Raw genomic sequence first — 13,662 nt, 5'->3', positions numbered from 1 at the left:
ACGATAAACTATAAAACCATGTAAAACAAATTCACGAATTGGGAATTATAATTTCATACAATATTACATGAAATTATTGAAATTTCTATTAATCCTCATCATATTGTGCGAATCATACTGAAATATGAATTACATCTCTTTTTACTTAATTATTCTCAGTGAAACCTTTCCTGTCGCTAACTTCTGGAAGTATTATATTTCAGAAAGTGTTGTAAATATCGATTACAGCACTTTCAAAGGTTAAAGTTTAAGTGTCAGAGAGAGAGAGTGATTAAGTTACGGGTCAAGCGTCAGTTGATTTTTAATCGTACACATACATATAAGACTGCTATATTGATCAAAATCACGGTTATTTGTCGAGAATACATTTTGAAACATTGACATTGAGATTTATTATATTGCGATCTAATTTTAATTATTTTGTTTTGCAAAGTTTGTGCTAAAGATCGTAAAAATTTATAATCTTTGCTTTTCACGAAGTAGAGCTTATCAATAAACGCTATATCAAATTACAATTTAAAAAAATATAACGATAAATAAACATTAAATATTTAATAATTAGAGAACATATAATTTTAAAATATAATTTTTTGCATATTACAATATATGAGATGATATGACAACTAAAAATCACACGTAATTACTATATCCAAAAGAAGAAGCAGAAAGAAATCTTTAAAGTCTTCTGTCATTATAAATTTTGCAAGATAATATAAAGATTTATACTCGTAATAATGTTTAAAGAAAACGAGAGAGAAAGTAATCTTACCGTCTCATCCCAGCCAGTTTCTTTTCCTCGCTTACGTGTATTCGCGTTAACTATTGCGCTATTCATGGTACGGCGGATTAACGGATAGTAATCCTCCTCGTCGCTACTCTCACTACTGACATTTCCATCAATGATCTTCTCGTCCGTTAATTGCATCGTATATTGATGCGCGTAATGTCTCACTGCCATTCTTCTGCTGAGATTTTCACTTTCGTTAGCAATCACTGATATTTGAGCACATTTGCAAAACACGACGCTGTTATTCTGCTGCCGAAGCAGTTCTATTCAAACACTGTCAACGAATGGAAAATGATAGAGAGATGAATGACGTAGAGAGAAATCTAACAACACGGCAAGAATATGAAAATATTCCGAACTTTCGATTATATATCAATTTTTATTATATATCAAGATATTGTAACATATAATAATTTATTTAATAAAATAAAATATATTCGAGACAGCAATGCTATTAGTAAAGCTAATGATATGAAAAAATAATAATATTGATCATTAATATATCATTAAATTTATATTAATATTTAATTAATTACTTTAAATGTGATGATCGAAAAAAATGATACTTTTGATATTATTTTATTTATTTATTAGATTATTTATTTATTATTACCGGAAGACTGATTTATTTGAAAAATTTATTTAGGATATTTAAACAATATGTCTTTAGTTTCGATATAATGTAACATTATCTTTCACACAATCACTTTGCCTATTATGTATGACAAGTGAACAGAATAACTCGTCAAACGAGATTCTAATAGAGTCGCCGGAAACTCGACGTAAGCCCAGACACATAAATACATTCATTACAATTAAATTGCACTTGGAACATCCGGACACTTGTTTTAATCTGGTAACACAGATTTCTGATTAAATAACTATTTATAATTTATGTTTGATTACACTCCAATTTTCTACATTATGACGTCATAGAACTCTAAAACCCAGTATAAATCCAGTTTTAGAGTTCTAGGATATAATTTAAACTTATTACACAATTTTCTTATCATTCTAGGAATGAGTAAAAGAATAAATAATATTTATCTGAAAAATATATGTGAAAGATGTCATTTACGAACTCATCCTATATGCGTGAAATGCGTATTATTTTTTTCTCGTTAAAATGTTCATACACATACGTACACAAAATGCATATCTGAACGTACGAAGATAATGAATTATCAACAGAAACTATGTTAAGCATTTTAAAAATGTACATTTAAATATCACGTTTTTTTCAAGTCGGTTTTAACAGTCACCAACAAACTATCTTATCTGTCACTATGCATAAACAATACCCAAGTTCTTCGTCCAAGAAATATACAAATATATATGTGTATTGATTCACTGAACAATACATGTAGATTAATATTTTGATCGAACATTAATTAATTGTTCTATTTCTTCGATAATTTGATGGAAGCTCATCCTCACATTTCTTGTCCATTCATGGAGAACACGCGTTGAAATCGCCAACTTTATTTCATATTATCCTACGAAGTTTTATACGTACAAGTAAATTTATAATATAATTGATAAAATAGCAAAAATGTTGGAGACGAGATAGAGATAAAAATTCTTCTAATTTTCAAAAAATAACATGAAAAATAACATTAAAAAATATGTAAAAAATATATTCTATTATGTAAACAGATTCGAGAGGAAGTCTTTTTAATTCACACTTATACGAAATTTCACGAAATCTATTGAGCTAAAAACTTTCACGAAGCAAAAGGCAACCGCGCGTATCTGGCTGTAGATGATGCGAACTGATTCATAGTATGTATCACTCTCGCGATTCTCAGTGAAAGCGCAATCTTTCTATACTGTTCGCATACTAGTCCATGTTGCAGTAATAAAATAATATTCGCGGCCTCCGCATATTGAAAAGATCATCCAGCTTTGAAACTATACACATTGTGTTAACGTACATTTATCAATACTTTATCTATTGTATTTTTTATCTTTAATTGAATTTGGTATTCGTTATCGCGAAAGAATGTAAAATCACGTGTAAAATTTAATGAAGAAAACAACTTATTCATACTTGATAAACTGTCAAAATTTTTTATTTTAATTATTTATAATATGTGAATAATTAAAAATGTCTTGCGTATGTGTTGTGTGTGATAAATAATATTTTTAAACTAATTTTATAAAATTACATGAATAAACTAATATAAAATAGCGCTGCAACATGTCGACATAGTAGTACGGTAATAATAGCGTTGTCTGTCCGCAGACAATAGCACTTTTGTAAGATAATAATTACTACGGTAATTATACAAATTGCGAATGATTTCATAACACTGCCTGATTCGTAAATTCACATTGCGTACGTATGATGTAACAAAACTTCCGGTCAACTTCAATGATAGAATTTCCATGAATTTTGAATTAATTTTTTAAAATAATGTCGAGTCTTTTACAACTTTATTGATTATATTTTTCGATTATTTCTTTTTTAAATAAACAATGAGTGATACTATTTTTGTTGGTTTATGACTCGTGGTATCTCAGTCTGAAATTTACATCGATTTCTTTGTTTCCTCGTTAAAACTAACAAGTTTTTATCGTGAATTTTCTCGCATTTGTATATATTTTCCGACCGCGAAACTTTTAAAGCGACACGCGACACCGCCGTTTTCCAACTGACAGGCGTAGGAGAAAGGATACACGTTGAAACGCTCAAGCACACATGGCCATGACACGTTGTTTGACATCGGCTTATCGGTGTTACGACCACTCAGCTGAGCCGGTGCCAAGCTAGCGAGCACGTAATATAATTTGCGTAAGATTTGCGGCTAATCTCTTAAGTGATTTGTTTTCTAATTATGGAGAAATATTTAAAGAATAGAATTTAATTTATGAGAATTGTTTGTTCTTTATGATTGTTTTAATAAACAAGAACAATTTATTAGTGTTTCATTCTATGGATATGGTCAGATATCTTATAAATAATTCGATGTTAAAGTGGAGAATTTCGTTTTAATAATATTACTGTATATGTGATAAATACTATAAATAAAATAATTTAAAATTAGAAAAATTAAAATATAGAATAAGTTAAAAATATTTATACAATAATAATTAAAAAATTTTTTAACAAATTTTGATTTTATGGAATTATATAAAAAATATTTGTTTGTTTAAAAAAAAATGTATTTTCTTCCCAATATTTATTATACTGTTGTTATCAAAATTAATTTCTTTAAAAAAAATTGAATTAACATACGTAGAAAACAAAGTTCATTGACGTAATGTACTGTCGGTAATGAATTGTTTTGATCTAGTTGTTACATGACAGTTCAACAGATGGAACAGTTGTAAATATTGTTTTTATCGACTTCAAACAAGTACGTAGTACGTAGTATAGGTTATAATGGATAACAAGAAGAATAAGAACAATAATTGTGCGAAATAAAAATTCTATCATATTTCTTGTGTGTAGAAATATATTGAATACAAATTAAGTTTTTATGAAATGAGAGATTTGAAAATTACATAAAATTTATCATAAAAAAAAAATATGGTCAAACAAATTGTACAACGAATGATCATAAATCTGTTTAAAGCAGATCAGTCTCAGCAGCAACTTTTGAGGCTTGCTTTGCCATTGCATTTAAAAGAATATTCGCTCGTTAGGTTTGTTTCACAAAACAAACTACTGTACAAAGATGTGGATGTGTTAGATCATACGTGCGAAGTATCAAATTATGATGCATACCTGACAAATTACAAACCTATCGTGCGAATTATGGTACAAACTCTCAAAGAAATATTAGATACAACATCATCTGAGACCAATAAAATTCTTGCAGACAATCCACAACTTAAAAAAAGAACCAGAGCTAATGTTTTGCACAATTATTATAATCTTATAGATGCTGGTGTACAGAAAAATACCATTATGAAAAATGCCTGGTTATTGGCGCATGAAAATAGTAGACTCAAAGATAAACTCAATTGTATTAAAATACTTAATATGAACAATGATCAACTTATACCATGGTTACGTTTGACTCAAGAAGAATTAACAACTTTTGTATTTCATACGCAAAATGATATGGGTTCTTATACATACAATAAAATTGAACATCTTGCTCATAGATTAGAGGTATAAATTTAGTGTAGTTATTAAATGATATTGATGTATAAATTGCACTTGTTAGTAAATTATTGTATTATATGAAGTAGGACATTTTATAAAAAATATTTTTTTCTCATAAGAAAATTTATATTTAAAATATGGAAAATTAAAAATAAAAGTTATATGATATAAAAATATTGTTTCAATAAAATATTACATGATGTATGATTCTATGCACATAATAAGAATAATTCTAAGATAATATTTCTTTTCCTAGTGTAGCATAGAAAAATTATGTAAGTTAACAATACGACATACTTTCTTATTAAAAATTCCAATTTCCTACATAGACAAGAAGTTGAACATATTACATGGTAAGGAAATTATATAAATTAAATCATAGAATAGAATAGAATAGATATCTATAAACATTTGAAAAACTAAATAAAATTTTTATTTTAACAGAATATGATGTAAATAACAAATATATATTGAAAGATTTATGGGTACTTCGATACAGTGAAAATCATATACGTCACAGATGTGAATTGTACAAAGATACACAAGATTTAGAAGTAAAAACATGGGCTATAAGATGTCCACTTAGAATTATAACAAAGTAGGTTTTGAAGGAATATCTTTTTATTTTACTTTTTGTATTATTGCTGTCTTGTGTTTTTGAAATTAATACTGCATATTTCATTGCTGACTTTGTCAAAATTAAGTTTAAACTATTATCTTCACTACTCCTTATTATTTCTGCAATTTTCTTAACTTATATTTTATATTCTTTAAATGTAAAATGGAAAAGAAGTGTGTGTTTACACAAACTTTGTCATGCGCATAAAATAAAATGTAAATTGTCATTGATTTCTTCATGTGCACAGAGCCATTCAAAGGAATAATGTAAAACGCAGTTTAATGACGAATTATTCAAGTGTTAATGAATTTTTGATAAATAAATTAAAGGTCGATGAAGAAACGCTCAATCTCGCGATCACAAAATCGCCAAGTATTTTACAAGTGAATTTAATGAAATTGAATAAATTAATTAACATATTACATCAAAATAAAATTACTAGCAATGAGATATTACAACATATACGAATCTTTTACTTCAACATCGAAACTATACAGAAACGAATTAAAATTTTGAAGAAAGAAGGTCTTGTTCCAAGACTTACTGTGCTAATGCTAGCTGAGCAATCTTTTGAGCGGTACGTAACAGTGACATAAAAATCATAAATGATAGTAATAATAGAACATCTATATACAGTTTGAAAAATAGTTATAAAATATATTGACTGTGTTTTCAATTTATTTTTTGTAGATATATTAAGAAGAATTATCTACAGCGAGAAATATTGCAAGAGCATAAAGATGTTAAAGGATATTTAATTGATAAATTAAACGTTGATGAAAAACTTCTCCAAGATGCAATTGCAAAGCGACCGACCATTTTGCGAGTAAATGTATCAAAAATAGATCAATTGATTGATTTATTGCAACAAAATGGCATAACGGGTAAAGAAATATTACGTCAGTCACGAATTTTTTATTTTAATACGGAAACTCTACGCAAACGAATTGAAATGTTAACAAATGTCGGTCTGTTACCAAAAATTACTATACTAATGAATTCTCAAAAAGATTTGGAAGACTATATTAAGTATAAATTACAAAAAATTGAAAATAAAAAATCTGAAAAATTAATTTGCACGAAAACTAATATTAAATGAATTTATTCTTTTAATATATTAACGATTATTTTTTATATGTAATACATGTATTATAAAAATAGAAATATATTCCGACATTTTAGACGAATTTATTTACAAGTTTAATAACAAATGAAAGAATGAGACAGCAAGAACCTGATCAGTTGTATTATGTTATTAATACAAATCTTATCGTTTCAAATAAAGTGATATTGTGTATGTATACTTGCATTTTTGCATTATTTATACTCTTATTTCTTACGTTCCGATATTGATTTTCAATAGTTAAAGATTAAAACAAATTTTGTTAAAAAATTAAAAGACTTCACTTTTATTCATATGATTCATGAAGTATATTAGTCTCAAAAAAAGTTAACAGGAGTATCAAAAGTACAAAATAAAAAAATTAAAGTGTTATACTACATCAATTTTTTCTTACAAATGTTAAAATATTAGAAAGAAAATATAAAAGTTAATTTTCTTAAGCAAAGTTGCCTCGTAAAAATATAAATGATAGAAAAAAGGTACTTTATTTGCACATTACATTAATGTCATGTCCATTGATATCTATCATATCACTGTTTTTGCAAAGTTTGAACAGATCTGGCATGTGATTGTCATTCAAAATTGCAAAATTTTTAGCAAGAAGTTCCTTTTTCAAAGAAGATCCTATCATGTCGGAATAACCAAGTAATTTTGTTCCAATTCGAAGATCATCTAACCAAATTGTATTTCCAAGGTGAAGGCAAACCTGTGAATAATTGAATGATATTTTCTTCTTTCCATTGTATATTTTTCACTTACAATTGTGTAAAAACTTACTTTTCCAATAATATAAGACCTTTCATCAAAATTTTTTGAGAACCATTTATGAACTGCTTCATTAGCACAATGATTCCACATGTATTCCTTATCAGGTGGTGCTACACCAGCTAAAAATATTTCTACAATATGTGTTGGAAGATTTGATAATTCCTCAGGAATATGCATTAATTTGTATACCTGAAATATTAAAAACGATAAGTTTATAAAACAAAACAATATAAAAATTATAAGAAGAATATGCTTACAAATCCATTTACATTTACATTTTGTATTTAACATTAAACATGATTCTTGTAAATTATCTTTGAATCTATTACACATATACAAAAGGTACAATTTTAGTGAAATATTATTTAGTTAAATACTTAATGTGTAATTTGAATACAAGCTTTATAAATGAATATAAGCTAATGATCTTACATCAATGGCTTCATGTATAACACCACTATCGATGCATCTCACATCTACAAATTTTACTTTGTCTTCAGAACTATCTTTATCATATCTGATACGCACAATTTGTACTCGTTTAAATGTGTCCATAGATTCCTCTAAAGCACAGATATCACCCACGTTCGTCGAGATACATACTTTTCTATAATAATTATTTATTAAGAAAATAAATCATAAATAAACTCAAAGAATGTAGAGAGGTAGATAACATAATTCTAAAAAAAAATCTTCGAATATCACATATACCTGTTTTCAACGTTTTGATAATACTCTTGTATTTTAAGTGCAGTTTTCATATACTCTGTGTCACAAAATTTTATTTTTTTTGACTCATTTGTACATGACATGTATTCGATTATTCTTGCAGAGAAATGCGTCGTATCGTGAATATACATCACCATCAATATCACTTTATCATTTCTGTGAGAATGAGATTTAGTAGAACATTGGATATATATATCAATACAATAAGATAATAGAAAATTACTTACATCTGTATGTTTGTCATTGGTGCATCGATTTTAGGAAGCATGTAATGCCTGAATACACAAACATTTTTCTCATGACAGAAACCAAATGATTTCACATTATCACATATAGCATATTCCTTTTTGTCTTTTTCTAGTGTAACTGCTATTCGCTAAAATTATATTTTATAACAAATTATGACAAAATTGATATTTTAACATTTTGTAACATTTTGTTAACTTACATCACAACTTTTCAATAAGTCTCGAGATATTACAACTTTCATTCGTTCCATTAATTTTATTATGCTTACAAATTGTTGATCATTTCTTTCATCGATGAATATACTAAATTTACATTTTTTGGCATCCTGAAAGTTATCAAAATGTATTAATTGTGGAATATATATAACACACACACGCGCGCACGCGCGCGTATTTAAATATAAATATTAAATAATGAGTTCATAATAAATTAAGAACACACACACACAATAAAAAATTTTATTTTTAATTTTAGATATATTTTTTAATAATTACCTGTGTCAAATGATCTAAAAGTACAGAAAACCTATAATTGAATAGATTTTTGAATTTTAACTGTACAGAATGATGTATCAGCCATTGAATATTAGTAAAATTGAGATCAGATAGAACTGCATCAGTACATATGAGTACTGGATACAAGCTACGTACACATGCTTTCCAACTGTCTTGTAAAGCTGTAAAATAAGGTACATGCAAAATACACGCAAATTTTGCAAATTAAGGGAAGATTAATAATTAAGATTAAGAATATACTAATTAAATTAATGATTAGTAAATTTAGATATAATAATAAAATAACATTCTGAATATAATTAAAATGTCACTCTTATACCTCGTATATCAGACAACTTCATCTCTTCGTGAATTAGCAGAGTTTTCTTTGTTGAAAATAAAAAGGTATTTAATTCTTCGGCTTCTTTAGCATTTATACATATTATCATTGTTCTCATCGTAGTATAATCATCCTTTAGTATATCTAAATATTAAAAAGAAAAGAATATTTTTTATGCTACAGTTAATCAATGTTAATATAATCAAATGTTCACATAAATATCAATTTTACATAGCAATATACAACTTTACTTACCTGATATTTTTTGGTTTTTTTGTATAGAATTCAAAATATACAATTGTGGACGTATAGATTTAAAAATAACAGCTTCTAAAAATGATGTGATACATATATATGGTTTGTACGTTGCTAGACATATAAATTTCTTAATCTCGGGTGTCCAGGTTGTTGCTGATATAATTATTTGTAGTGTTGGTCTATTGTCACCTTGTGACTCACGGTTTTCAATTACTTTATGTTTCTTGAATAATTCTCCTATCTATTAAAATGTCTTATTAGTTTTTTTAAATAAGTAATGCTAATATAATGCAACTTTCTCTCTCTCTTTCTTACCGAGTTATAATATTTATCTAAAATTACGTCAACATTGTCAAGAACTAAATAAGAAAGCCTGTCAAATGACAGTAAATTTTTATTTTCATTCAAGAATCGAGCTAGATATTGCGGTGTGGCTATTAAGATTTGACAACCTTTATATATAGATGCCTGAAAAAAGCAAAAATGATTAGTTTTCATGCATCATTTTTTGATGTTTACTAAATGTTTTTTGTAAAAATGTATATAAATTAATTTACCGCTATTGATATAGATGTCTTGCCATTAAATGCAGCTACAGATTTTACATTATCAAAAGAACGCAAAAATGACATACACAATGAGTGAATATTGATTACTTCAGAAGATGAAGAGCACAAAATTAGTGCTAGTGGACGAGTTGCGCTGTGTGATACTTCCTAATATAATATAAATTTAACACATATATTTTGTTCATATTACACATTATAAGACAATTCAGAAAGTTAAATTTTAACATTATTCATCATTTTTACATATTAAATAACAAAGATTGTTACCTTTTGACGCATGGCTACTAGACCACAAACACTCATTACACATCCACTAGTTTTACCACATTGTGATGGTCCAATAGCAACAACGTTTAAACCATTATTTATAGCTGGCCATATATAAGACTGGAGCTTTCTTGGTCTCGAAGATTTGTAATATTCATTCCAACCCTAAAACAGAGATATTAGAAAATATAATAATTTACATATATATTCTCTCTCAGTATGCTCTTAATCAATTAATATTCAACTAGATTCAGTATATTCTTAATTATCAATTACTAAATACCATTTGATTATATATTACCTTATGTATTCCGTGTGGATATCCGAGATCTCTAACATCATTTAAAATCCCACAATTCATTGTACTCTGTATCAAGACTTTCTCACTTATAAGAAAAAAATGAAGCTTATAAAATAAAATCTTTATAAATTTAAAAAAAAAAAAAACATTCTTACTTTAGACAGAATTCCTTAAGGGAATAATTAACTTGTGCGTGATTAACTTGTCTTGCGTTATTTCTATTTTTCTCAATTTTGTCATTACATGAAAATTTTATTTGTATGTGATCTTTTATGTTTTCCTTAGATTGAGAATAATTGTCAACAAGCTGTAACAAATCTGTAATAATCACACCATGAGACATTGCATGTTACTTGAATATTATTAAATATTATATTTTAACAAATTTTTAAATATAGGAATATTATAATCTAATAACATCAATATGTCCTATAATATACCTCCTTCTATATAAGTTGCATAATAATTAATAATTAGAGCTTCGCTTAATGATATGATATCTATGTTATTAATGGTAAGATAAAATTCTCCATATTCTCTTCCATTTTTCTCATCTGTGTGTAAATGGTCAAAGTATATGATTTTAGATTCATATAACAAATCTTCGGCAAATTGAATTGCTTCTTCGCTCCATTCGTCTACAACACTTTAAATAATAGCTATTTTTTAATAACATTTTATTAAATGCAAAATATTAAAAATAATAAACCTTACATGGGTGTAGACTTTGAATTATTAGAACCATTAGAAACATTCTTTTTCATACGAATCGGCATAATATTGAATACACCAACTGCTTTCGTTAAATATTTTTCAGGAATAAAATTTTGTGGCACTATACAAAATTTATCCCTAGTTAATTTTATGCTAATACCATGATCCACTAAAAGAATATAGTATATCTCATCTTGCTTTTTAATATATTGTATTAAACCGCGGCAGACAAATGATGGTAACTCCACTTCAACTGTACATTTACTACTTTGTACAATAACTACCTGCAAGTAAATATAATAAAAAAGATAATTTTTTACACTAAGTATAATGCAATTAATTTAAAATAATTAATTATGTAAGATATTAGTCATTCAATAGTAATTAATTATAATTTAAACCCAGTAAACACAGAATATTGCTGCAATGTTGTAATATTGCCGCAATATTGCTGTAATATTCTGTGTTTGCTGGGAAATACAAACAGTATAAATAAAATAAAGAGTATATATAACAAGGAGTATACATAAAACTTACATCACCAACTTTGGGATTTTGTACATTATATTCCCCTCTCAAATACTCTTCAGTTTTCATAAAGCTCAACAATTTCCTTTGGATTTTATCAAGTTTGTCTGTATGTTGCTGAATTTCATAAGCTCTCATAATATATGGACTCTTTATAGTTGTTACTTTAATTGGTGTAACTGTAGTAGGAATAACGTCTGAAAGTATATATATATAAGTTGAAATATAGATTTAACATACAGATGAATGATTTTATTCATTAAGATATTATCGCTCTAAATTGTTAAGTGTTTAAAAATATTACCTTGATGATTGAGAAATTTAATGATTTTTTGTATTTGAAGAGACCTATTACTCTGAAGTAAGGAAGCTTGCGATGTTTCCTGTTTGAAAAATTCAAACATCCTTTTATATTTAGATCATTTCATTAATAATAGATGTTTTTGTTGTTATATTTTTTCTATTATTAATTGCATATCTATCACATTTTATCTTACCTTTCCATTATATCCAGATGCAGATTTCTCGATGTCTGGCATTTTTTGATGCATCCTAGAGATTAGAATCACAAATAAATATCACAAATAAATAATTTTGAAATATATTTTGAAGCATAAAGAGAAGTATACTAGAAGATAACCTATAAAAGTTCATAGCAAATTCTCAAGTCTTCTTTTAAAAGAAATAAAAGATTGAAAAAAATATTGTATTACAATTAAAAAAAAGTTTCAAATGCACTGCCGATTAATTAGATTAATTAGATTTTCAACAGTTACAAGTTATAATGTTCATCAGGAAAGAAATCTCGATAATAATTAAAAACAGCCGAGAAATCTCGATAATAATTAAAAACAGATAATAACCGTATTTCTCGTGTGCACGTAATTAAAATGGAAACTGAATAGAAAAGTTCTATATTTTGCGACTCGAGTACAACACGTGGCGAAGAGAGACAGCCCACTACTGTCATGTGGTCACTAATTACGAGGCGCGTAAGCGAAGCGGAGGAGGGAATTTAGGAGGGGCAAATGACAACAATGAACATTTTTCAGCAAGATGATGACACACAGATCGCAGTATAAAGTGAATGATTTCATTCTTTACATTCGGCAACCAACAAAGATGAAGTGATTCATTGTGTCAATTGTCTCTTGTTGAGAAAATGCCTAATAACAAATAAATTGTGCTTAATTCTAGCATTTTAGCAACCACCACGTGACGTATACCACTATCTCTTTTTCCCGCACACTAATATTCACACGAAAACAAATTAATTATTGTGGAAATCGCAAAATGATAGAAGACTTTTCTATTCACGATTAGTTTAACTCACAGTCTACTCTGCATGAGAGATGATATGATTATGACCGCGGACATATACAGATTTGTTTTGATTCAATGAGCAAATAGCAACATCCATTTGTCATGTCTTTCTGTTTTATTTACAATTTTTGAAAAGGCGTACTCCTCTATCCAATCATGATCAATTATAGGATTTTCTAATCAATGGAATATTTTCTAAAACAGATAGAGCAAATGATATCCTTTCATAGGTATTTATGATTGATTCAATAAGTTCTCTTTTTGAGTGTATTGATCATTTTATTTAACTTCTCTCGTACAATATGCAAAACGAAACAATTAATTAAAATATATGATTTGAAAAAATCGCATTTTATATGTATAAACTCTCCTCCTCCTCATAAAAATGAATTTTTATATTTATCAAATTAATAATAATAAACTATAATTATATGTATTCTTTTATTAATTGATTGATATATTCTGTTGCATATACTGAA

The 13,662-nt window shown here is 27.0% G+C and overlaps 3 protein-coding genes across 6 annotated transcripts in view; 1 reads left to right on the top strand and 2 right to left on the bottom strand.

Moving 5' to 3' along the window:
* Positions 1 to 1,060, bottom strand: part of LOC105257952 (venom dipeptidyl peptidase 4) — a 317,166-nt gene extending 316,106 nt beyond the window's left edge. The window contains exon 1 of one of the 2 annotated variants that reach the window (XM_011268909.3): positions 770 to 1,060. In XM_011268909.3, coding sequence (XP_011267211.1) covers positions 770 to 958 — 189 coding nt within the window. In that variant the 5' untranslated portion in view covers positions 959 to 1,060. The remainder of the gene's footprint in view (positions 1 to 769) is intronic. The other variant, XM_011268913.3, reaches the window with a different exon arrangement.
* Positions 1,061 to 4,162: 3,102 nt separating this feature from the next.
* LOC112638345 (transcription termination factor, mitochondrial) lies at positions 4,163 to 6,634 on the top strand. The gene is made up of 5 exons (XM_025409890.1): positions 4,163 to 4,907; positions 5,158 to 5,254; positions 5,346 to 5,499; positions 5,768 to 6,097; positions 6,211 to 6,634. Exons 1-5 carry the CDS (start codon positions 4,320 to 4,322, stop codon positions 6,617 to 6,619), a joined length of 1,578 nt encoding a protein of 525 aa, XP_025265675.1. The 5' UTR covers positions 4,163 to 4,319; the 3' UTR covers positions 6,620 to 6,634.
* Positions 6,635 to 7,105: 471 nt separating this feature from the next.
* LOC105257953 (putative ATP-dependent RNA helicase TDRD12) lies at positions 7,106 to 13,204 on the bottom strand. Of its 3 annotated transcripts, none has more exons than XM_020029582.2 (20): positions 13,194 to 13,204; positions 12,358 to 12,412; positions 12,165 to 12,243; positions 11,870 to 12,057; positions 11,333 to 11,616; positions 11,059 to 11,264; positions 10,774 to 10,936; positions 10,619 to 10,703; positions 10,318 to 10,482; positions 10,039 to 10,197; positions 9,797 to 9,949; positions 9,479 to 9,722; positions 9,224 to 9,367; positions 8,884 to 9,065; positions 8,589 to 8,714; positions 8,368 to 8,516; positions 8,123 to 8,296; positions 7,844 to 8,018; positions 7,421 to 7,600; positions 7,106 to 7,349 (listed from the first exon to the last, which is right to left on the bottom strand). In XM_020029582.2, the coding sequence occupies exons 2-20, from the start codon at positions 12,409 to 12,411 to the stop codon at positions 7,128 to 7,130; spliced, it is 3,132 nt and encodes a 1,043-aa protein (XP_019885141.2). In that variant the 5' UTR covers position 12,412; positions 13,194 to 13,204; the 3' UTR covers positions 7,106 to 7,127. The 3 variants fall into 3 exon arrangements, with proteins under 3 accessions (XP_019885141.2, XP_025265668.1, XP_025265669.1); XM_025409883.1 differs by lacking the exon at positions 13,194 to 13,204 and adding an exon at positions 12,724 to 13,007; XM_025409884.1 differs by lacking the exon at positions 13,194 to 13,204 and adding an exon at positions 12,501 to 12,554.
* Positions 13,205 to 13,662: the final 458 nt, after the last annotated feature.

The sequence above is a fragment of the Camponotus floridanus genome, unplaced genomic scaffold (genome assembly GCF_003227725.1).
Source record: "Camponotus floridanus strain SB8 unplaced genomic scaffold, Cflo_v7.5 scaffold100, whole genome shotgun sequence".
In the NCBI taxonomy this organism is placed as follows: Eukaryota; Metazoa; Arthropoda; class Insecta; order Hymenoptera; family Formicidae; genus Camponotus; species Camponotus floridanus.
This window is presented reverse-complemented; position numbering and strand designations above follow the sequence as displayed.

What these genes read in the sequence shown, in the direction of transcription:
- LOC112638345 (XM_025409890.1), top strand. Translation starts at nt 4,320, where the DNA reads ATGGTCAAACAAATTGTACAACGAATGATCATAAATCTGTTTAAAGCA. An exon ending in GAAGTTGAACATATTACATG is followed by an intron (nt 5,255 to 5,345) that starts GTAAGGAAATTA and finishes TTATTTTAACAG; the next exon opens with AATATGATGTAAATAACAAA. An exon ending in GCTGAGCAATCTTTTGAGCG is followed by an intron (nt 6,098 to 6,210) that starts GTACGTAACAGT and finishes TATTTTTTGTAG; the next exon opens with ATATATTAAGAAGAATTATC.
- LOC105257953 (XM_025409883.1), bottom strand. Translation starts at nt 12,830, where the DNA reads ATGACAGTAGTGGGCTGTCTCTCTTCGCCACGTGTTGTACTCGAGTCG. An exon ending in ATCCACACGGAATACATAAG is followed by an intron (nt 10,483 to 10,618) that starts GTAATATATAAT and finishes TCTCTGTTTTAG; the next exon opens with GGTTGGAATGAATATTACAA. An exon ending in TAGATAAATATTATAACTCG is followed by an intron (nt 9,723 to 9,796) that starts GTAAGAAAGAGA and finishes ACATTTTAATAG; the next exon opens with ATAGGAGAATTATTCAAGAA.